We start from the raw sequence: 24,947 nt of genomic DNA on the forward strand, positions 1-24,947 counted from the left end.
ATTAATAGTAGTGCCCCAAAAAAATACAAAAAAATAGTCGAATATAAAATATATAGACAATTAAATATAAAATATAAATATAGACAACTATAGTTAAATATTAGATATAAAATTGTTAAATAGTTAAAAATAAAATATAGTTAAATAGTAAAAAAACGTATTCCAAAATTTGGGTATTCATGAAATATTTTATTAACGTTATTTATCTACCTTACCCATACAATTAGAATACCGAGAAAGTTATTAATGTGACGTAGATCTTGATATTAGTGAAAATATAACTTAAAAATGCAGGCCCATTTGACATTAATAGTAGTGCCCCAAAAAAATACAAAAAAATAGTCGAATATAAAATATATATAGACAATCAAATATAAAATATAAATATAGACAACTATAGTTAAATATAAAATATAAAATTGTTAAATAGTTAAAAATAAAATATAGTTAAATAGTAAAAAAACGTATTCCGAAAAGGACAAATCACTGAATTCCAGCCAAAAATATAAAATATATATTGAGAGATTTGACAAATCACTAGATTCCAACCAAAAATATAAAATATATGTTGATAGATTTTCAGATGAAACTATATGGAGGATGTTCAAATATAAAATAGTTAAAAAACGTATTCCAAAAATGACAAATTACTGGATTTGGCCAAAAATATAGAATATATAATTAAATATAAAACATTTAAAAAATATATTCTAAAAAAGACAAGTTACCAGATTCCAGCAAAAAATATAGAATATATAATTAATTATAAAATAGTTAAATAATTAAAAAATAAGTCATATATTGATGAGTTTCGATAAAAGTAAAAAAATTAAAAATAATATATTATTTCTTTTATTAAATCTCATGCTAATAGATATTGTGGAACATCGATAAAACTAAAGTAATAGTAAAAAATGTCTATATGACATTTTTTTATTAATTTCTTGATTTTTCATTCTAAGCAAGAAACATCTCTTGAGGGGTTCTCGTTTTTTCCTAGAAGAAGATTTAACTGTAAAACAACAAGAGGAAAGAAAGGAGGAAATATTAAAGGTTAGGGCAGCAAGAGATGAAGGCAAGAGAGCATGGATTTATAAAGGAAAAGTTGTGATAGTGCGATTTGGACCTCCTTCCAAAATAAAGCAACAAGATGGTAATAAAGAAGAGGCAACAAACTCTTCAACAGGAAATCAAGAAGCAAGGTCAGTATGGGAAAGCAAGGACAAAGACTCACATGTGAGTCTTGCATGTCAAAATAAATAGCAATCAAGTCATACCCAGGTTTCCTTAAGATTAGTTTGTTGGAACTACAGAGGTTACCCATGGAGATGAGGACCTGGATTAGGGCCTATTGCGGAAGATAGAGACATAATTTGCCTCATAGAAACACATGAACATGAAGGGTGCAAGACACCTTTGTTTGAAGGAAACTGAAAGATGGCAGTGTGGAACAAGGCAACAAGGCAAAGGGCACGGGGGTATCATGGTTTTAGTAAGGGAGAAAGAAGGTCATCTCATTCAGTTAGAAAAAGAAGACTCAAATAAGCAATTCATTTGGTTTAAAATATCAGAAAATGGAAACCACATCAGAATTGCAGCATGCTATTTTGCACCACAAGTTTAAAAAATCTACAAAGGTAGAGGGCTTGACCACAAACATCCATTTGCAGCCTTAAAAGTGGATATTGCAACTTATTCCCAGCTAGGTGAAGTCCTTATAGTGGGTGATTTCAATACTAAGACTGCAAGTGAGCAAGCTAGCATTCTTTGCTATAAAGATGATTGCAACCCTATTTGGCTTACAGAAGAGAGTAATCATAAGTGGGAAATAATTTCTGAGGACAAGAGCTGCAATCTCTTTAGTGAACAATTGCTTACTCTATGTGAGGCCTTTGATTTAGTCATTTGTAATGACTTGACTAGATGGGGAAAGTCTGGTAATTTCACTTGCAATACTTAAAATAGAGCAAGTGTAGTAGATTATGTAGTTTGCTCGCATGGTTTGTATGAGAAAATGGAGGAAGTCTTGATTGGAAATCAATTGTGGGACTTAAAATCATATCAAAAGCCAATTTATTTATGTTTTTCTTGGACTAGAAAGAAACAATTAAGAGTAAAAAATTCAGCATGTCCATCAAAACCTCCGACAGCGCAGAATTCTTTTGACCCCAGAAAATTGTAATACCTTCAAAATGATGCTAAAGAGGCTCTCCGAGAAGGAGAAAATCACGATTCACAACCGTCACAGTCATGAATTAACACATTTAATTCAATGCGCACTTGCAAAGTGCAAAAGAGCAAAAATTAAGAAGTCTGAAACAAATTGCTTTCTGGTTAATGCTTGGTTTGACGAAGAATGCAAAAAGACAAGAAGAATGTGGAAAGAGTCAAACAAAGATAACATAAAGCTCAAAGCTTACAAGCAGTTATTAAGCAAGAAAAAGACTGATTTCATGGTTTCAAGGAGGGAAGAACTAATCTTCCTTGGGAAAAATAATCCCAAATTATTTTGGAAGGAGCTCCAACCGAAAAAGATACAAACTGGAAATAGTATTACAACTTCTAAATGGTTTGACTATGCAAGACAACTCTATGAGCAGGATCCCAAGGGTGACCCTCCCCCCTTGGTCAATACTGATACTAAACTCTTCACGGTGCAAGAGGTAGAGATGGGTATCAAGAAGTTGGGTGTTGGAAAAGCAAAAGACTTAGTTGACCTCCAAGCAGAATATCTAAATTGGGGCTCAAAAATTCTTGCACCTCACATTACAAAAATTTTCAACAGCATCATACAACAGGGGCTCCCCACAGATTAGACAACTACTATGGCAATACCTTTTTTCAAGAGCAGTGATGTCAATAATCCCTCCAATTATAGGACCATCATGATAAACCCTTTGTTTGCAAAGCTATTTGGAAGCATGTTAGAAAACAAAATTAGCAAGTGGGCGAAGAAAGAGATAAGCGTGCTAAAAGGAAAGCAGGTTTTAGACCTAAACATTCCACAGTTGATCATTGTATAACTTTAAGGCACATCATTGAAAAGGTTTGGGAGAAAAAGGAAGAAGTCTTTTGTTGCTTTGTTGATTTCAGAAAAGCGTTTGACTCAGTTCCTAGGGATAAGCTTTGACACAGAATGGAGGAACTTGGGGTTCCTAAACATTTAAGAGCAGTTGTGCATAAGCTGTATGAAGAGGTAAAAGTCAAAATTAGAACTTTAGCAAGCATTTCTAAAAGTTTCAGAAGCGATATCGGGGTCAAGCAAGGTTGTCCAGTGTCTCCTACCCTTTTTGGTTTATATATCGACAAGATTGAGGAGTGGTTAAATTCGCAAGGAGGTGATGGTATCTATTTGGCAAGTTTGTTATAAGGCTTCTTTTTTATGCAGATGGCCTTATTCTGCTTGCTAAATCGACTCCTGGTTTGCAAAAGCACTTACTATCCCTTAAGCATTTTTGTCGAAGTGTGGGGATGCAAGTCAATATCAGTAAAACGAAAGTAGTGGTTTTCTCTAAGAAAAGAAAACATAACTAACATAAGTTCTACTTTGAAGGAAACATTATGGAAGAAGTTGCAGATTAAAAATATCTCGGAATTGACTTCAACAAAAATTTAAGTTGGAATAGTTGTAGAAAGAAAAGAACTTTGGGGGGTTGGAAAGCATTTTATGCTTTTCAAAATCGGTGTAGAGAGGCAGAGTTATGGGACTGGAAAACCATTCAAACTCTTTTTGGGCTTCTAATGATTCTGGTGATTCTCTATGGTTGTGAACTATGGGCCAGCAGTACATCCGACATGCAGTGGAGACAAATTGAAAAAATTCAGAAGCGTTTGATTACAAACAAATTCAAGATTAAAAGTGCAGTTCCTTATGCTATATTGTTAAGTGAAATAAGGGCTGCTCCTCTTGAAGCAATTGTTATGGTGTGATGTTGAAGCTTCTAAGTTTACTTAGTTAGAAACCTTCCATGCACTTTATCTGAATTATTCCTACCTACTTGTTTTGTTACTTAACAAGTTATTTACAATGTAAATACTGAAAATAAACACTAGTGCATGCTCAACATATTACACATCAACAACTGAAGGAAACAGAAAGAATCACACCAAATGACACCGTTATTTTTGGACCAATGTCCCTGGAAAAACCCAATGTGGGAAAACTGGTGCAGCTATCTGAGGGTTTTCTTATTAAACAATATCAGAGTACAATCTAGGTGTCGAAACTGGCCTACCCAACAAAGAATTTCCTTGGCATGGCAGTAATACCTCTCAGATTCTGACAAATCTCCTAGCTGAAACCCCAGATAAACCTTCCAGCAGCTACTTAGCACCAATCTACCCCAGAAATCCCAGTGTCAGCCTCTCTCTAGATTGCATCAACCCCCTCTGCCCAGCGCTGGCCCTATGTCACCCCAGATGGGTCTGCGTTAGCCTTAGGAGGCCCTGCGTCAGCCCTATAGCCATCTACATCAGCAACACTGGCCTCTTTGAGGCTCTGCGCAGCTCTCGACTGCTTTTGCGTGGCCCTGTGTGAGTCGTGGCTGGCTCTGCATCACTCTCCCTGGCTACTGCACTGCTCTCCCAGCACTATCTCTGTCTCTTTGTCCCTCTGTACTCAATTCCCCTCAGCTGCAACTCTTGATCATTAATTCTATCTCTCTTAGCAAAACCCGCTCTAGAGAATAGAATGACTGATCACTCTGGTGTCCTCTCCAAGTGGCCCTCAAACCTCCTCTTATACTTTTCCTATTGACATATCAATGGCTGAGATTAAGTCCCTAATCAACGACTAAGATTAGATCTGGCTTGATCCATGTCTTTTGGACCATTCTTACACAATTTCATATTAATCCACATTAATATTTTATTTTCCCAAGTTTAAACTTAGGGACTCCATTAAAAATATTAATTATTTTAATATTTCCTGAACTATTTCGAATCTGCCCAAACCCTTTCTGGGTATTGGAGATCTCATGTGCCCCAACCTCTCCACCAAATTTCGTGGCTAGAGCACATCTAATGCTACCCCAAATCAACACTCCCTCTTAGCGAGCACTGTGCTCTAGCAATACTCCTCACTGAGTATTACTCTAATCATCTGACATCGGTACCTGTGTTGATGCTAGGCCTTCCTGCCCAACATCCTCAGCATTGTTGCATCCTGTGTTACTGCACATGGTTCTGCCACTGCCACTGCTGCATCTGTATGACAACTCCCTCTACATCTGTGTTTATGCTAGTCCTTTCTCCCAGCACTGCATCCGCATTGCACCTCCTCTAATCATGCTGCATTGTGTTGCCCACTGTTGCACTGCAACTCAGTTATTGAGAAGTAAGTAACTGATCTCCCAATCTGACCTCTCAGTTGGCTAGAGACACCCACTGATGTTGAAGCTCCCTCTGCCGCTGACAAGTGCTCGCTCTCTGACCTCTGCACTGTTGCAACAACTCCCTACATCTCGCACCATTGCACACCTCTCTGTGACATCCTGCACTGGTGCAACACTCCTATGCCTCTCGCACTGCTGCAACCTGCTAGCCTCGTGTTTCCTCGGGACTCCTGCACTGTAGCTCTCTCTGCCGCTTCATCCGCATCCATCTCTACCCGATTCAACTAGTCCTGCTACTCCCCTTCGGGGATCCCGTAGCAAGATATAATCCAAGAGGTTGGGTATCTCGAGGATCCTGCCCCTCATCGCCTGTAGTCCGCTTGACTATAGCTCGATGTCTCCCCACTTCCGATCAAGTGGTGTGTGAGCACTCATGGCACATAGAACGGACAGGATCCTGGCCTTCCAAATGACAAAGTTAGATGCCTCATCCAATGTGTCCTGATCCCTTAGCCCATTCATGGCCATCTCTCTGCTCTTCTTGTCGACTCCTCCGCCTCTCTCTACTTCCCACCTAGAAGTTCTCTGTTTGACTCCTGCCGAGTCTACTTCCCACCTAGAAGTTATATGTTCGACTCTTGCTGAGTCTACTTCCCGTCTGGAAGTTCTCTGTTCGACTCCTGCTAAGTCTCTCTACTTCCCGTCTGGAAGTTGTCGGTTCGACTCCTGCTGAGTTTCTCTTCTTCTCGTCTGGAAGGCTTCGGTTCGACTCCTCCGAGTCTCTCTACTTCCCGTCTAGAAGTTCTCTTGTAGAATCCCTCTGAGTCTCGATTTCCATCTTGGAAATCTTCCTGCCAACCGTCAAGTTGCCCCTTTCCGATCGTCTGTGAAACTGCAACACTGATCCGGATTTCTCGACTAGAAACCCTTGGTAGCAACTCCCTCCTCTTGGCCTTGCCCTATTGGGTACTCTTCTGACTATAGTACCTTACCAGCTCCACTCTGCAATGTTCCCACAGCCTTCTAAACCCCAACAACCTGAAGGTGAGAGCTCTTAGGCTTTGTGCAATCCTGGCACCAGCAACCCAACCTCCTCAACCAATTGCGTCAACCTCCTAATTTCTGCGTGGCCCTGCGTGAGGCTCCCTTCGCTTTCCTTAGCCTCTGCACTGCCTCTTCCTGGCTCACCCTTGATGATGTAGGCATTGCATCACCCTTCCCTTGTTGCTGCTCTACTAGAAACAAATTCTGTCACCTCGGGACAGCTATCTTTTGCTGCTACTGCTCCGCTTGGCTGATGTCCTCAGTCCTCCTGTGATCTGCAATCACGCTCTGATACCATGTTGAAGTTACTAAGTTTACTTAGTTAGAAACCCTCCATGCACTTTATCTGATTTATTCCTACCTACTTGTTATGTTACTTAACAAGTTATTTACAATGTAAATACTGAAAATAAACACTAGTGCATGCTCAACATATTACAGATCAAAAACTGAAGGAAATAGAAACAATCACACCAAATGACACCATTATTTTTGGACCAATGTCCATGGAAAAACCCAATGTGGGAAAACTGGTGCAGCTATCTGAGGGTTTTCTTATTAAGCAATATCAGAGTACAATCTGGATGCCGAAACTGGCCTACCCAACTAAGAATTTCCTTGGCAGAAATACCTCTCAGTTTCTGACAGATCTCTTGGCTGAAACCCCAAATAATCCTTCTGGCATCTACTCAGCACCATTCTGTCCCAGAAATCCTAGTGTCAGCCTCTCTTTGGACTGCGTCAACCCCTCTCTACCAGCGCTGGCCTTGCGTCACCCTGGATGGGTCTGCGTCTGCCTTAGGAGGCCCTGTGTCAGCCCTTTGGCCCTCTGCGTCAGCAACACTGGCCTCTCTAAGGCTCTGCGCAGCTCCCAACTGCTTCTGTGTGGCCCTGCGTGAGCTCTGGCTAGCTCTGCGTCACTCTCCCTGGCTACTACGTTGCTCTCTCGACACTATCTCTGTCTCTCTGTAACCAATTCCCCTCAGCTGCAACTCTCTATCTCTCTTAGAAAACCCTTCTCTAGATAATAGAATGACTGATCACTCTGGTGTGCTCTCCAATTGACCCTCAAGCCTCCTCTTATATTTTTCTTGTTGACATATCAACAATTGAGATTAAGTCCCTAATCAACGACTAAGATTAGATCTGGCTTGATCCATGGATTTTGGACCATTCTAACACAATTTCATATTAATCCACATTAATATTTTATTTTCCCTATGTTTAGACTTAGGGACTCCATTAAAAATATTAATTATTTTAATATCTCTTGAATTGTTTAGAATCTGCCCAAACACTTTCTGGGTATTGGATATCTCATGTGCCCCAACCTCTCCACCAAATTTCATGGTTAAAGCACATCCAATGCTACCCCAAATCAACATGCGAGTCATAAGGTACTTAAAAAAAATTGAGCAAATGGAAGAGGGTAGATGGCTTAAGGTTGTCTTTAATGACAGATTGTGCAAGAGAAAAAATACTTGGATGCAGCAAAATAACAAATGGTTTAGTCAATGGGGTATTTGCTTGAATGCATGTCCCATAAACAGCAAAGAGATAAATGCTTTTGTTATGGAAAAGTTCCACAAGCTTACTTGGGATAAGGAGCTAGGAAGAAAGAAAAAAATACTATATTAAAGTGTTTAATCCCACTCATAGTCATCAACCAAAGCATACATAGAGATCAACATCTCTTGGAGAGCCAAAATTCTTATTGCTCAGTTAAGGACTAATTCTCATCAACTCAGTTGTGAAACGGGGTGCTGGAAAAGGCCAAAAGAAGTGTGGGAGGAAAGAGTATGCATTTTGTTCTTCCAGAAAAGTGGAAACAGAAAAACATTTCAGTTTAGAATGTGAGACCTTCAAAGACAACAGGGAAAATTATGCAGATATGCTGGCGGCTAGCTCTTGGGATAATCTATTTAGCGAGGGGGTTGTCGAGAAGCCAGCAGTAGTTATTTTGAAGCTTCACAGAAAAAGGGTCAGATACTGTTGGACACCTAATCCTAAAGGGTTAGTGTGGAAGCCGAAAAGACTAAGTAGTCCAAGAGACCTTGGGATCTGAAACCCAAGAGTCACAACATTGTATTATAAATGTACATCTCCTGTTAATAAAAAATGAACTCACATGATTTATCTTTCACATTGTTTTACTGTCCATGTGTGTTTAACATGGTATCAGAGCCACTTGTTTTTCTGTGGCCTGTTATGTGCACGTCAGTCCTGCACCTCTGCCCTGTTGAATGTGCTCTACACCTGAGCGTTGATGCGTTTTTTACCTGAGCGTTGATGAATGCATAGAAGCGTTGTTACTGGTGCGTTTTTTTACTGCCTCTCTACACATGAATACTCGTGCCTGACATGGTGACAGTGAATGGTATTAAACGCTGCCCTCTCTCACGCTGCTGACCTGATTCGAAACGCTGTTCCTCTCTGCCATATGGTATTTTTAATCATTGTCTGCACTCTGCGCTCACTGAGCTAAACATAATTGCCTGACTGCATTCTGGAAACGCTCTCTCTCTGACTCTGTCGTTCTGTCGCTGCCTCTGTCCTGACATAATCTGCTCTCTGGAATTTCACCAAGAAGCAGGCGAACAATTTCAGCCCTGAAACTGAGCAATTCATTGCTTGAAGGAGACCGTTGGTTGTCTGGGCGACATTCTGAGTCAATGGGTATTGCCTGGACCGATTTTACCTTGCCTAATGCAAATACCATTGTTGCCTTGATAGGGATTGTGAGAAACTAAAGGATAAACTCTGCGTGACATTCCCAATCGTGCAGAAGGTGCAGCATTCCCATGTTGCTCATGCACAATCTGAGCGGCAAACTTTGAAACGGTTCCATCTGTCTTGGCAATAGCAGAGAACAGCTGATGTTGCCACAGGCAGCCAGCCATTAACAGACAAAATAATGCTCTGTTTACTGCTAATTTGTCCCTGGAACGCATTTGACAGTATATTATAAGTATATTCCCAAAAGGATTACTGCCATTAAATGCTCCGTCATCTCCATTTCCATCCCCGTTTCCTCCACTGTTTCCACCACGATTTCCTCCATTGTCACCATAAAAGAATTCTCGAACGCCACAATCGCAAATAATTGTTCTGCCCAGCGGCGGGACTCTCTGCAAATAAATCTTGTGAAGAGCTCTTCCATTGTTACGAGATTCGGACTCGGCCCTTCTAAACCATTGAGACGTGGGAGAAGAGCTTCTGCCATTAGGTCCCCAACAGCAACCTGTGGAGGCTCTGGCTCTTGTTGGGCCTGCTCCTTCAATCGACATGGGAGGAGATAAATTTATTTTGACAAATCCCGCTCCGAACGTGCAGAGTGCCATCGGTGTTAAGCTACTGTCAGGACACAAGAAGAGTGAAGGCATGTCATGGTTCTGAGAGAAAACATAATTCTGGAACAAGTTCATGTAGCAGAAGTCTAATGTGTTGGCAGTGACCATAAACAGAGCATGGTGGCGATATACCTTCTTCACGTTTTTTAAAAACTTGGCGCCGTCTGTGGGAAGCGAACCCACGACCACGCTATCTGGTGTTCATGTCCTCGGATGAGGCTCCTAAACAAAAACCTGCAGGTGAAGAGAGAGACAGTGGATTTAGCTGAAAGAGGCATATTGTTGAAGGTTTCCGCTGCCTCTCGAAGCCTGTTGGTGTTACACAATTTTTTAATGCGTTTCTCTGCATTGCAATTGGCATTGAATGTGTGGGATGAGTTTGGGATTCTTTTAAGAAGGCAATTGATATGCGCGGTAAGCTCATTCATGTTGTTTGGCAGAACATAAAATGAAATGTTTGATATAGAAAGCATGGTGAACGAATTGAGATAGAGATTCAGAACAGTTTGAGTGAATGAATGCCCACACTTTTAAAACTTCAATCCTGCTGTTGTATTATTTTCTTTTCAGATCCATCTCTATTTCCACTCCACTCATTGCTGCGTGATCTTATCTTTATCTCTAGTGACCCATTCGTGTATTGTTCGGTAGAGTGGTCCGGGTTAAACTTTGGCTGCCATACGAAGAGTTTTGCTGTTGACAGAGAAAACCTATTGATTTTGTAAATTTGAAGGGAAGGAAGAAGCTTTTGTTCTGCTTGGGCTAATTTTCGGAGAGAGATTTGCTGAACTTTTGCATCCAGATATATTTTTTCTGTTTAGTAAAGATATCAAGAAATGATTCAAATTGGTGAAATATTGGAGTTCTTAAAAACTCTGATACATTCCTCTGATCATGGTACAGTAAGAATAAGCAAAGCTTCTCTTGTTGACATTAGAACCTGTTTGCATAATGTACAAGAAGATATTGAGTTTTTGCAGCTTGAGACAAAGCTACAGCAAGAAGAATTACAGCAGTGGAGTCATCATTCTGAACCTGTTTCTGTTCAGAAGATTGAAACAGATTCCCATAAACAGCAAAACAATAATGTTATAGTTCATTCAGATTTAGTACCCCATAAAGCAGCAGTGGTACATGCAGATGCAGAAACTCAGTCTGCTATTTCCAAGCACATTATCAGACCTTGGGAAGAGCTTGTCCACAACAAGCATAGAACTGGTCTTGGATATGACAAGGACTTGTCCTTTCATATTCCAGACTACTCAAAGCCCATTCATTTTCACAGCGTTGGATTCATTCATGACAACTCATCTGCTCCTCATGACAGTTCACCTCCAGTTGTTCCAGATTCTGCCCCTCTTCCACAGCAACAGCAACAACAACAACAACAGATTGAGAAATGCCAACACTGTGATCGAGTTGGCCATCTGAAAGATCACTATTTTGATCTTCATCCATGTGAGCACTGTCATAAAACCAGCCATTCTTCACAAAGGTGCTTCAAAAACAAACGTCCTGCAAGAACAAAGATTCATCTTGGATGGATCGCTTCTTGGCAATGGGCATCAACAGCCAAGAAGATATTCCAAACACATATCAGAACTTGTTCCAAAGTATTGAACAGTCTTGCAGTTGAGTTTTCTCCATCATCTCACCTTGTATCTGACAGGGGGGGAAATGATGGTCATCTACAAGCTTCAAAGTCACATCAAGCGAGCCTGAGCCACAACCTGCCACACCAGTTTCAGAGTTGTAGCCAGAGACAAAGATGCCTGAACATGCCTTCAGTTGGCAATATGGGACACTTCCTCTAGCAGAAGACTCCAGCTTCTTGCCAGTTTTGGAAGAGTTCCAAGAATTACAGAGTTGTTGGTCATCCTTAAACCATCACAGATTAAGAACACTTCCTCTAGCAGAAGACTCCAGCTTCTTGCCAGTTTTGGAAGAGTTCCAGGAATTGCATTAAGCATTCCAGAGTTGGTTATCCTTAAACCATCACAGGTTGAGACTTCCCTTTTCAGGTTGAAGTTTTACCTTTTATGCGGGGTGATACCTCCCTTTTATGGTTGAAGGTTTCCCTCTTTAAAACAGTAGGATCACTTCCTCTAGCAGAAAACTTCAGTTTCTTGCCAGTTTTGGAAGAGTTCCGGGAACTGCACTAAGCGTTCCAGTGTTGGTGGTCATCCTTAAACCACCGCCCTTCATACCAACATTTCATAGAGCACATTCAGCCTAGTGTTGCCATGTATTTTTTGCACATTTTGTATTACAGCTCTTTTCTTGGACTCATACATAACCCTTCGGATTAAGGGGGGGAATGTTGGACACCTAATCCTAAAGGGTTAGTGTGGAAGCCGAAAAGACTAAGTAGTCCAAGAGACCTTGGGATCTGAAACCCAAGAGTCACAACATTGTATTATAAATGTACATCTCCTGTTAATAAAAAATGAACTCACATGATTTATCTTTCACATTGTTTTACTGTCCATGTGTGTTTAACAGATACATCAAGTAGATGAAGAAGCAATCTGTCCCATTGGCTATCTTTAGCCTCGTGGACGTTAAAATAATTTCTTTCTTTCTTCTTTCTTCTTAAGAGACCACTTTTAGACTAGAATTTCCTCTAATGACGGCAAGTTCCCAAAAATTGGTATTCTCATACACACTGCAAGTGTTTTCATTTTTATGAAGCCAGGAAGTCAACTCTTTTCTCTTCCCTATAGCAGTCTTCTATGTAACTTAGAAGATTTTTTTTCTGGAGAACTTCAGCTCCATTCATGATGTCATGAACAGGAAATACGTATGAATTTTTAGGGAATGGGGATTGCTAAAAGTATAGTACTGCATGAAAAGGAAACAAAATTAAACCATTTTTGATCATTCATATATGAAAAAGCAAGCCATTAAATATAATTATGTTCCTTGTGAATAGATCCATAGCAGCTAAATCACGTCAGGTTGTGTCCACAAAATTTTTAATTAGACTTTCGAATGAAGAAGCAGAAGACTGCTTAGTGAGATTTGTATCAACATTATCTCACATCACATTATGGTACTGCATGGTAATTCTTTGAAGATAAAGTTAGAAATACTAACCCCCTTCTTGTTGATACCAAGGATAACTTGACAGGGCAATAACCCTATCGGGTCCCCCATTTTTCTAACACTATAGAATACTGAATCTCCATATGGCAAGGCACGAAGAATACGCAACACCTGCTGCCTTGCTTCATCTTTAGATAAATGCGCCTACACAAGATGATTGAAAGATTCACCTTGAGAATTTCAGTAACATGACTCTATTTATAGAACTACTATTTATGTTTCATAGGAATGGAAGATATATACTCTCGCATGCAATTTCCCGGTGAAAAATAACCTATTAACACAGCAAACACGGAACATACAACAGTACGGTAGTGCCCCAAAACACCTTCCTCCCATTCCTTTTTTGCCCTTGATGATGCCAATTGTCTTGGAAGGTATCGATCAACCAACACCAGAAAATCTCTGCATATAAATATAAAAGATTAGGTAACAAAAATGATTAATTAATGTACTAGAGAAATCACAAGTTGAATTCTGTCTTACTAAAAATTTAAAATGCAGATGACATTTCCATCATTCTAATGAGTACCTATATCAACTGTAGATTAACTTCATGGAGGCTTGGAATGGCTTAATGTCAAAACATAACCAGAATATGGAAATTCATCTACCAGATCATTCCTCTCTCAATCTCAGGCAACACCTATTTTCTTTACAAAAATAAAAAATAACTACAGTATAATTTTTAAGGTCAAAACATGCTGCTGAATGTGCAAGAAAATTCTCTACCAATTGCAATTAAACAGCTTCTGGATGTACATGAAACTTCTGCAATAACTCTTGACAGGAAATTACAGTAATCTGAATCTTTTAGTTGAGCTGAAGATTCTGGTTATTTCATATGAAGCTGAAAATATTTTAAATAAATAAAATGACTTACAGAGAAGATTCAAGATTCTCAACACGATCAACCTCAGCCAGAATTTGAAGTGCTGCTAGTTGTATCCCATCATCCCTTCCAACAGGATAATTACCAATAAGGTAGTCATGTTGAGCCTACACCAGAGTCAGCAGATTAGATAATATTTACATACATTTTCAGTGAACAAAAAGTGGCTGAGTTCTAGCAGAACAAGATTTCAGCATAATACGCTAACGGTAAATTACTAAATCAACCTTAAATTCGATGGCATGTACCTATTGTTTGGACACACCTTTCTCTACTAGATAATTTAAAGCACAAAGTATTATGTACCTGGATGTATGATAGCTGTACAAACATAGGCTCTGTAACTGATTCATCAGAATCCTGAAAGAAGCGTTTTTTGAAGACCAGCTTAAACTGTTGGTTTTTACCTTTACTACATTCCTTAGCTGACTTAAATTCCGCAAGGATATCTCCCATATACTTCTTGTCATCCAAACCAATATATTCTTCTTATACAAAGATGCAAACAGTTAGTGTGAAAAAGGGCACCTTTCTTACTTAAGAAGCAATGACATGAGTTGTCATCAACTCATGCATATCTGCTAATCTATAACGAAAAAGGGCATCCATAACTACAAAGAGCAGAAATAAGAGTTCAAGATTCCAGCACCCAGACCACAAACTTACCGGTTACAATCTCCCCATTTTTTGCAACCCCCGACATCTTTTGGCATTCAAAAAGGCCAAATGTTGTATAAGCAGATAACTTGATGATGTCAGAAAGTTCCTGCTACCACAAAAGTTTACAAAAATTAATCGAAGAAAATCACAAGTACAGGGGATAATCACATTTATTGTCATACCCATAGAGCTCTGTTGAGCAATCATTCAAATTTACAATTTTCGATAGCTAGTTTTCAAGATATTGTTGGTTTATAATAAATAGCTAACCTATTCCAACTTTCTGGCCAAAGGTCCCTTATTGGCAATACATGGCTTCAAGAAACCTTTTTAATGTCTCTACTAGTCAAACGCTTGAGGTATTATCTATAATAAGTTGTCTGTTGTACACAAAGCACTTGATTTGCCACACTACTTTGCCCCAGAAACCCCTTCAGCAGTTCCTGGACAAGTACAACTTATTACTAACTTCATAGCATTGAGCAGGTCCTGCAGGAGTTACGTTTGAGCCCTCTATGTAGAATTGTAAGAAGCCAGTGCAGATCTCCCATGCCACCCTGAGATGGAAGCTCCCTAATAGGAATGGATTTGAGTTTGTGTCTTGAAACTTACTAGCTCAAGATCTAAATCGAAAAATCAAGAGTCCAATAGCTTGAGACAAAACTCTAATAAATAGGGGAGATTTAATAGTGGTTGGGAATAACAAGTGGACCACTCGTTGGTCTACAATAATAGTGCTTTTATTTATATTTCTTTCTGCTATCTATTTGATTTAAGCTATTTATATTGGAGATGCTGTAGGCACTCCCATGCTTTATAATAATTGTTGTAACTTCCAGTCCCATTAACATTTTTCTGGTCATTGAAGAACATAAATATTCTTCCTTTCTTTGTGTAGATTTTCGAGGATCAATTAGTAGTATGCTTTTGATAGATTTGATCAAATATTTAGAAAAGGAATAGAAAACATGCACAAATACTGGAAACTATAGATGTAATCAGCGTTACCAGTCTCAGCACATAGTAATTTTCTATTTTTTATTTTTGCTCATTGTGTGTACTGTTTCTTGTGCATCTCTGCTTTTTAAAATATTCTCTGTTTAATATAAGAAATACTTTGAAAATAAATAGGAATTAAAATTTCATTTCATTTTATTTTTTAATCAAATTTTATATTGATGCAGTAACTATTTGCAAACTTTTACAGATTAGCGGGAGGAAATTGCCAAATTGCATATAACACAAACATGGAAAAGAATAGTTATTTGTTGTAGATGTCTTGTATGAGAGATCAGATTCCCACTAACCAATAAGGAGACCAGTTTAGAAAGAACTCCAGAAGACAACATTCCAGGGGATGCAATAACGAAATGAATGAAGGGACCGAATGATTGAATTGAATGGCAAGTTAAGCTTCGTTACACGACGGTCAAATCAAAAGAATCCACTATATTAAAAAATAATTTCCATGAAACTCAAATTATTATTGTAGAGCTAACAAAGTGATTGTTCTGAACCTTAAGCTCGTAAAGAATAATGCTTGCATATTTAGGTCAATTATAGACAGACATTGGCATCCATTGAGAAATAAAGTTGTCTCTACCTGCACTGCTTCCCCAACAGTAGTAGTCAATCCATAAGTAATGTCTTCAAACGTTTCATCTAGAAAATATACTGTTGTTGTAAGTTTATTTCCAGTCAAAACAGCTTCTAACTCATCTCGAGATGGAACAGACAGTCTTGTACCATTTTTCACAGAGTGCTCGAGGGACTTGCATGCAGTCAAGACCACTGTCTGCAATTGAGAATCATCTTCCAATGCTTTGATGGCCTCGTGAATGTATTGTAGAAGACAAGAAGCTATTTCAGTTCCAGGGCACATTGCCGAAGAACATAGGTATAAAAGCTCCCATGTCTTACATAAAGAAGCTCTGCAACAAAGCAAGTATAAGTGGGAATTGGCCTGATTCATGAAGCAATATGCAAGTTTTTAGTTTATTTCCAAAAATTACAATAAAAAATACAGTTTCTTAGTTCAGGAATATCTTATTACAAAAAGAGCATAGTGTTACTATGGTTGTAACTGAATATAGTCACTTCTGAGATGTTTCTCGACAATGCAAGCCAAGAACAGACCAGTATAGAAAATACTGCATAAAATGAGTATACTATAAAATACAGCATTAACTAATTCAAAGACATTGGCTTCCTACATGGTCTAAGAGCATTGTTTATTTTGGTGAATTGTATGATTGTTTCTTCTGTAGTTCTGGTCAGTGCAAAATACAATCATATATGAACAAAACCAGCAATACTTCAACTGACTTCAACAATAACACAAAATATTTGTAGATATTTCAGTTTCTATAATTTATAACTGTGGGGCATATCCACTAAAGAAAATAGAGAAACTGAAAAAAATACTTGAGTTGACAATGAATCAGAAATTAAGTGCACGAAAGAGAGTATTGCACAGAGAGTGATAGCAATTAAAACAATCAATAACACACTCAAGATTTCATTGCATTAGATCATATGAAATTTCTTCACCAAGATGTGTTAGAATTTAATGGTGACATGTGGAAAAGATCTACCCTCAAGCAAGGCTGCTTGGGAGCGGGAGCGGAAGTGGGAAGCAGGAGCGGGAAGTGATAATTTCAAATGCTCCCGGGTCGGGAGCGAATTTTATATATTTTGATGCATATATGTCAAAAAAAGCATGTAGAATGATGAATTAGATAAAGAAAACATAAAAACATGGATTGAACCATATAACATCAATCATCTAGAAGTTATAATCTTCATCAACCACGTCCACAAATTAGTAACATACAACATATCAAGTGTCATGATTCATCATTCTTAAAGTTTCAAGCTTTCAAAATTCAATATATAACATTCATCATCATTAGTCACTAAAGTTGTACTTGTAACCATTACCATTACTAAGTAACTAAACTATAACAATGAATATCTAACATGAAATGGAATGTTTCAACTTTCATGAAGTATCATGTTCATAATTCATTACCAATGAGTTATAATTGCCAATTTCAAACTTCAAACATAAATTGTCATATATAGTTTACAAAAAATATCATAATAAATATGAAAGAGTCAACAATTATAAAAACTACTAGAAACTAGAAAAGACAAGTAAATCTATTATCTACTGTTTCCTGTGCCCTTGCAACAAGAAATGTCTAATTTCTGATAAAATCGTGGTGGTCTACTAGGAGTCTCCTCCCATATAGTCTGACAACCATGTCCAAAACCAGAACCAAAAGGCACATGACCTCCATTTGAGGATGTACGCTGATGGAGGTGGCAACAACAAAGGCAAAGATTGTGGAACTTGAGCACTGCTACTAGATGATGGGGGTGGCATGACTACTGTTGTTGTTTCATCATCATCTTTCAAAAGTTTTAACTCCATCCTCCAAATTATCTCCCTCTGGGTTGTTGTCCTAATATATATTTGATGTATCATCACGAGGCCAGTCACAATAATGTGTCAACAACCTCAAGTTGTAGTGTACATAAACCAAGCTTTCTCCCTATTTTTCATTGAGGTTGTTTCTTCTTATGTAACAACCCCGATGAAAATTCCATGTAATAAAAGTTAATAAAGGCAAATAAGACCACAGTTAAGGGACACTTATTCCAAGATGAATGTTGGGCAAAGATGTCTTAGTGGGCATCACTGGATGTGTTTATGGCTAAAGGAAATTGGCAAAGGCAAAGGCATTAAAAGGGAAAAAGGCATTTTTGGCACATTTATTTATAAAAATAAAGGAAAACAGGAGAAAAGGAAGGTGAAAGGTCACAGGTTGCATGTGAGGAGGAAATTGAAGGAAAATAATGGAAAATGAAGAAAATAGAGGCCTAATTGATAAAAAGGCTTCTAAGGTTTAGTTTGTAACCTTTTGTTAGGTCAGTTTTGGAGCTCTCTCATTATTCTCTCTCTCTCCCTCTCACTCTTGGACACTTAGAGTTTCTTGGAGCACTCTAGCCTTGGAGCAAGGAAGGAAAAGCAAGCAAAAGGAAAGGGAGGAAAGAAAGGATCAAGTAGCCTCAACAAAAATACTTGCAGGTAACATATTACATGTGTGATTTCCTAGTTGGTTTTGACATGCATAGTTTTGCATGTTGGTGTATGGTTCTCTTGCTATCAGTGGCATGGTTTTGCCGGGTTATGACAATGGTTTTCAGCCAACCTTGCTTTTTCCAAATAGCCATGGTGTGATGGGATTGTTTTCTCAGTTTTGAGCTTTGGAATTTCCAGATGGTTTCAAAATCCAGGGTAGAGGTGGTCTCAGGAAAATCCCAAAGGCCTAGGAATCCCTTGAATGGTATTGGCGGGATACACAGTAAAGCCTGAGGGAGGAGTTTCGGTTTAGGGCCTAATGATCTAGTGTGGATTGCGGGAAAGCTTGAGAAGCAAGGAGACGGAAAGTCCTCAAGGATAGTGATGGAGTTCAGAGTCATTCCTAGCTCAATTTGGTTTTATGATCTCAGTGTCAGTTTTGGTGAGATCACGATTTGGTGAGGGTGGAGGTGGTTTAACTTTTGAATTCCCTTAGTTGTTTTTGGATTGGTTTATCCATGAGATCCCACATTCATGCTTGTAATATTGCACAGGGGTGACTGGCTGAAAGAAAGATTTGGTTCAGTGGTACGTGGAAGTCCTGAACCTAGTCGGATTTGCCTATGTTTAATCAAATCTAAGTTCTCTTGCTTTTGTACTTATTAATATGTGGATTCAATGGTTGTTATCTCACTGTTATTTTCATGGTTTAATGCTAGTTATAAGCATGGCTATATGACTGGTTATTGTCATGGTTATTTCATGTATTCACTTGTAACTGAAAGGATAATGGATGCAAGACCTAATTGATGACAAAACGGTGAAGGGAAGAGGGTGGTGATCCTTCTTGTCAAGTCTCATATGATTTATCAGTCATTTATGCTTTGTCTTGTATTCATTTCTTGTAGATTGCATTGATGCCAAGTGTTTGACAAAATATTAGTCTCGGTTGGGGATAGTCAAGCTTAATTCTGGAATTAGTTTAGGATTTGTAAGACTTGTTATTATGTAAGTCATGGATTCTGGAAGTGTCATTGAATTTTGGGCAGTGACCTGGGCTCTAGGCTTGAAAAAGTGGCTCAAATCTCGCGGACGATGGCATAGCACTAAGCAAATAGTCCCTGGACGTTGGCATGCCATGCTGTGGGAGTGTATAGATCCCTCTGGACACTGGAATGCCCATAGCATGGAAGAGTCTAGGGATTAATTGGTCAATTAACTTAGTGGGACTCAGGGGCTAGTTACCTGAGAGATTGGGATGGTTCCTGAGGGTCTTGTTGCTGATATGGAAGGTATGTATGGTGTGTTTCCGTCAGTTACACTTCCTTTAGGTGACTTAGGAGGTCAAATAATATCATAGTAACTTCTCATCTCATGTTTAACCCGGATGGCCGGTTACTTGGGTAGATGTGAGAGCAGGGCGTTACAAAGTGGTATCAGAGCATGGTTCACCCCTTATACTGGATGGGATGTGTGTTGGTCATGCATTCATGTCGGTTGCACGTGTGTCAATCATCCTTGTGGTCTATGTGCTTGTTGCATATGCATGGTGTTGGTCATGGTTGTAGTGATGTCACCATGTGAAGAGGATGTTGGTGTGATGTGTGTCGTCATGGGTGTATGATTAGTTACATGTTGTTTATGCTTGCGTACCGTCAGTGTACAGTGATATGGTTGTTGTTTTCATGCATGAGGTCATGGTATGTCTTGTTGGTATGGTAATGTATTGATGACTGGACTCTAGTTAGAATGATGGATATATGGTTATATGCTTGTGTGTTATATTTCGATATGTTGTCATGATCAGTGTTGATAATATCGGTGTCGACAAAATATCGACGAGGGTCTAGAAAAAATCTTATTGGCAAAATATCGACAAATATCGACAAACATAAAAAATGCATAATATTCATTTTTTCATATTTTTAAACATATAAAGAAATAACAACATGAAATAAACACATTGGCACATAAATATGAAAAAAGCACTAATATATATGATGTAGTGGATGTAAAATAAAAATGATACATCAAAGGCAATACCAAATCTTGCTAATCCCTGATAATTGTCCAATCAAGGACTCAAATATGGAGAACCAATACAAAATAACATCACATATATAAAAGTATCTCATCATCATGAGTTATAAACTTATGTGTAGCAAAAAAAATAAAATTAGCAGCTATCTATCTAAGACCAGTGCCCTCTCTGTAGCAATTATCTTTATGTCTTTTTCATCAATTACATCAAGAGATTTTTGTATAACCTCCACACTAGAAACCATACAAGGCATTACATCATGTTCAGGGAGTCTAGCCAGATGGTATTTCAATCGTGTAACCCCTCTTGACATCTTGGTCCCACACAATTTTCATGATAGATATGCCTGATTTTTCCCACCATCAGGCTCTCAATATTCCCAAAATGAGTCCGAGTCCAAGGCTTCTGGCATATTCGTAGTGAACTGATTCAAACCTAGGGCAAAAAAAAAAATTTGCCATTAAACCCCCCAACACAAAAAATAATAAGTAATAACCACCTCATTTTAAAAAAATAAAAATTACTACATTATTTGCAATGTGAATGAAAAATGAAAAGAAGAGGGTGCATAATAAAGTTGAAAAAAAAATGAAGCTTGTTGTCCAAATATGGAGAAAACCTTTGCATTGGCTCATGGGCATGGAAATCATAGCAAATGGAAAAAAAAAATCAAAATGTTGGTAGGCAAAGAGGCAAGCAAGCATAACCCTAAATCTATGAAAAAATCATTAACATAGGGTTTTATAAGAACATACCTATTAATGGAAGAAATGAAGTTTGTCTCATTGTTCTTCAATCTTTGATCCACAAAAAGTTCTTAGTTGGTGGTGATAATGGCAGTTTGATCCTCAATCCCTCCTTGACAACCACCACAAATCTCTCACTTCCTTCTCCAACACTCAGAAACTGAGATGAGGAAAAAAAGGTAAATTTCCCTTGTCTAGCCACGGCCCAACCAACTTGGTGATATTTTATATCGTTGTACGATATGTTGCCGAGATATTGGCGATATCTTAGAAATATCGCGATCTTTTCGGAAGCCAAAATATCGCTATATTTTCTTGGCGATATTTCTGATATTTGCCAATATATTGGTGATATTGTCATCACTAGTCATGATTATGTTGTACATGTATCATGTTAATTTGTTGATCACAAGGTATCCTCCTTGAAGTATAGTAAGGTACGTTGGTTTATTGTGATTTGGTTTAGCTGACATGATATACCTTGCATGAAGAATAACAAAGATGACTAGCAAAATGGTAGACTACAGTTCCCGAAACTCTCTATATGGATCGGATGAGCAGCGTGGTGTTGGGCACTCTTCTGATTTGGTAGAAACATTGAGAAGCTTAAAGGCATAAATAAAGAGTTGTAAGGAAGACAATGACATAATCATACAAGCACAAGAGAAATAAGCAGAGGTAAATGTAGTGATACTTTAGAGTTTGTCAGAATTGTAGCGATATGGTCCACTTCGGATCAGCCATGAGCAGGAGGAAAGAACTAATTGCGCATACGGCAGCAGGTCTCATGGTGAGTATAGGTTGGATGGAGAGGACATGACCAGAGTGTTGGAAATACTAGGGGGGTGAATTAGTAAACCTTAGCAATTAGCACTTTTATATCTTTTCAGAGCATTAGTTGTTCAATTATTATTAATGTTTATGCAGTAATAACAGTAAATAAAAGAACACAGTAGACACAAGAATTTTAGGTGGAAAACCCCCTCCGAGTCAAAAACCACCGAATGTTTTCCTAATAAATTCTTTAATCTTCAGCCCCAACTGAAATGAAAGCAACAACTTCCTAGAATTCTAGAAAAGTATTCTTCTCCAGCTCCCACTGGAAGGACGCCCCAACACCCTGGTTTCTTCAGTAGTCAACTGAATGGATGCCCCAACATCCTAGACCAACCTACCACCCTGAAGTGTTCATAGGCTCCAACCTATAGGCAACTTCATGCACCAACCTAGCACTTCTCTGCCACCCTATAATGACCGAAATGAGACAAGAGTGTGGATTCTCGTACCAGGGACAACGATCCACATACAATAAGATTTACAATGATTTTGACTGAACATCCAATCACACTATGACCTGCAACCCAACCATGAATCATCCCAACAGAGACTCCTATACCTTCCAATAATGCCTTTCCGACTCTAGGCAGATTGACTCTTTTACACAAATGACTGTTCCAAGATGACACTTTTACAAATGACTCTTTTACAACTTTACAATGATGACTCTTGGCCTTGACACTTCTTCACAATATACAGATGGCTGTCATGTCTTCAAAGGATGTCTCGTTGTAATGCTTCCTTTGATTTGATACCTCTGCTCTTGAATTCTTACTTGAAGTTGTACTTGAACCTTCTTCTACCTGCATGCAAAAGTTTCCTGGCGAAACCAATCCCAAAGCAAAACAAAATACTCTCCAACTTACCTCTGCCTGCAAAACACATGTAAGTGCATAATAATGAATAAATACAAATTAAAACTACAATGTGTTCCTGAAGTGTGCTTGTCACTTTTGTTGTTGACTTGTTGCATCAATAGCAATGTTTCACGAAGCACCCCCCCAGTTCCAAGCCCGGAAGCGCGTCCCGTGCGAAAGCGCCTAGGAAGCTTCGCTAGAAGTGTCCTATTTTTTTTGCTACTTCCTGGACTTTTTGGAAGCGTGGCTCTGAAGCGCGCTTCATACGACGCTTCGAGGGTCGGAAGCGTGGCGCTTCGGAGGAGGAAGCGTACACTTCCGTATGCTTCTGGAAAAGCGTTTAGAAAATTGTTTTTTTTTTCAATTTTTTTTTTAATTTTAGGTGAGTTTGCTTGTTGGGAGTGGGTCCACCTTGGGTTAGGGTGACGAATGAAGGAAAAAAAAAATATAAATATAGTAGATGCTCCCTCATGGTAATGTTAAATTCTTAAAGTAAAAGTGACATCTCCTTTATTTTTCATTTTCATCCTTTTACTTAAATTTTTAACATTACCATGAAATGACTCAAGATGTTTGAGAGTGGTTCCAGTCTCATTGGACTTCATATGGAGAAAATAAAATTTCATATCCTATTCAAAATTCAGCAGACTTAACAGTTTTCAGGAATTCAGGATCAATGGGATTGTGGCATTTTATTAGATTATATCAAGTATGAAGGTATGCGATTAGCATTTAATCAAGAGCACCAATCCCTATATGTACCCTAGTGTTGGTGGTGTTAATTGTTGAACTCCTTTGTCACGCGGCACGCCCTTAGCAAAAAATTACCTTTCAATCAAGTCAAAATCATCGATCAAGCATGTTAAGCTTTTTCTACCATATTTTAAGTCTTGAATTAGGTAGTTTGATCAAAATTGGGCAATGTTGACTAATATCCCTAGACAATCGAGGTAGAGGCAAAGGCTAGACAAGAGGAGAAGAATCTAGATTCTAGATGGTTGATGCATCTAAATGGTTGACGCTCGAATAATTAATCATTAATGTACAATGGATGTTATATCTATCTTGATTTATGCAAAAATATGCATGTTTTTATGTCTTATACAACTAATTTGGTATTTGGGATGTTTGTTTTGAGTATAAATGCAAAAAAATATAAAATATATATATATATAGTAGACGCTTCCGCAGACACTTCACTTCCTAGATTTTTGGAAAATGACACTTCTGCGTCCCCGCTTCCAAAAAATGTCCCCGCTTCGTGCAACATTGATCAATAGACAAACACGCCCACTCTTGATATAGGCCTGGACTCTATGCAAGACTATATCCAAAACTAACCTAAAGATATATACAATGAAAACTATGACAGACACTAGACTTGTGATGGACCAAGTTCTAAGTACAACAACAAAGACCATTCTATCAACTATGACAAGTAACATGAACTTACAACATCATATAGATCTAGAAGACTTGGTGTAGCATCAAGAATATGTATGATCAAATGTGTAGTATCAAGAATAGGTCATCCAAAATGTGGTATCAAAACTAACTGTGACATACAGAGACATAGAGAGATATAATCGAGACCCTGTATATATTTACATTGTCTTGCAAAAACATATGTCAGAGATGATAATCATATTTCAAATGTACACACTAATCATACATACCTTGCTGTAGGAGACTTACCCTTGACTGTTGATGTGTGGTCCTTACTGCAGTGATACTTGAATGCATGCTTTTTCTTTCCTTCTAGGAGCTCGATATTGAATCTGTTGTATTTATGATATTTCAGATCTCCAAGCTTTGAAATTTCGTCCTGTGGTAGCCCTCTAAGCCCTCTTTGCACCCCCACAGTTCGGATCAATATTGGATTCTTTAAGAAAGAGTTATGCCCAATCTCCCACGATAGCTTGATTATAGACTACTTTAGTAGGGAAAAATTGTACAAAGTGCCACGTCTCACCGTTGCGACCTTCAGCCCTAAAA

At 38.4% G+C, this 24,947-nt stretch overlaps 1 protein-coding gene across 1 annotated transcript in view; it reads right to left on the reverse strand.

The window, feature by feature from the left end:
• LOC149217575 (kinesin-like protein KIN-14I) overlaps positions 1-24,947 on the reverse strand; it is a 412,787-nt gene that overhangs the window by 245,969 nt on the left and 141,871 nt on the right. The window contains exons 7-12 of the mRNA XM_089391383.1: positions 15,988-16,315; positions 14,391-14,490; positions 14,031-14,209; positions 13,716-13,831; positions 13,135-13,237; positions 12,824-12,976 (exon numbers count right to left, since the gene is read on the reverse strand). Of these exons, the coding sequence (XP_089247509.1) occupies positions 12,824-12,976; positions 13,135-13,237; positions 13,716-13,831; positions 14,031-14,209; positions 14,391-14,490; positions 15,988-16,315 (979 nt within the window). The remainder of the gene's footprint in view (positions 1-12,823; positions 12,977-13,134; positions 13,238-13,715; positions 13,832-14,030; positions 14,210-14,390; positions 14,491-15,987; positions 16,316-24,947) is intronic.

The sequence above is a fragment of the Pinus tabuliformis genome, chromosome 1_1 (assembly GCF_031772625.1).
Source record: "Pinus tabuliformis cultivar Carrire ecotype Pingquan chromosome 1_1, CPIR1, whole genome shotgun sequence".
In the NCBI taxonomy this organism is placed as follows: Eukaryota; Viridiplantae; Streptophyta; class Pinopsida; order Pinales; family Pinaceae; genus Pinus; species Pinus tabuliformis.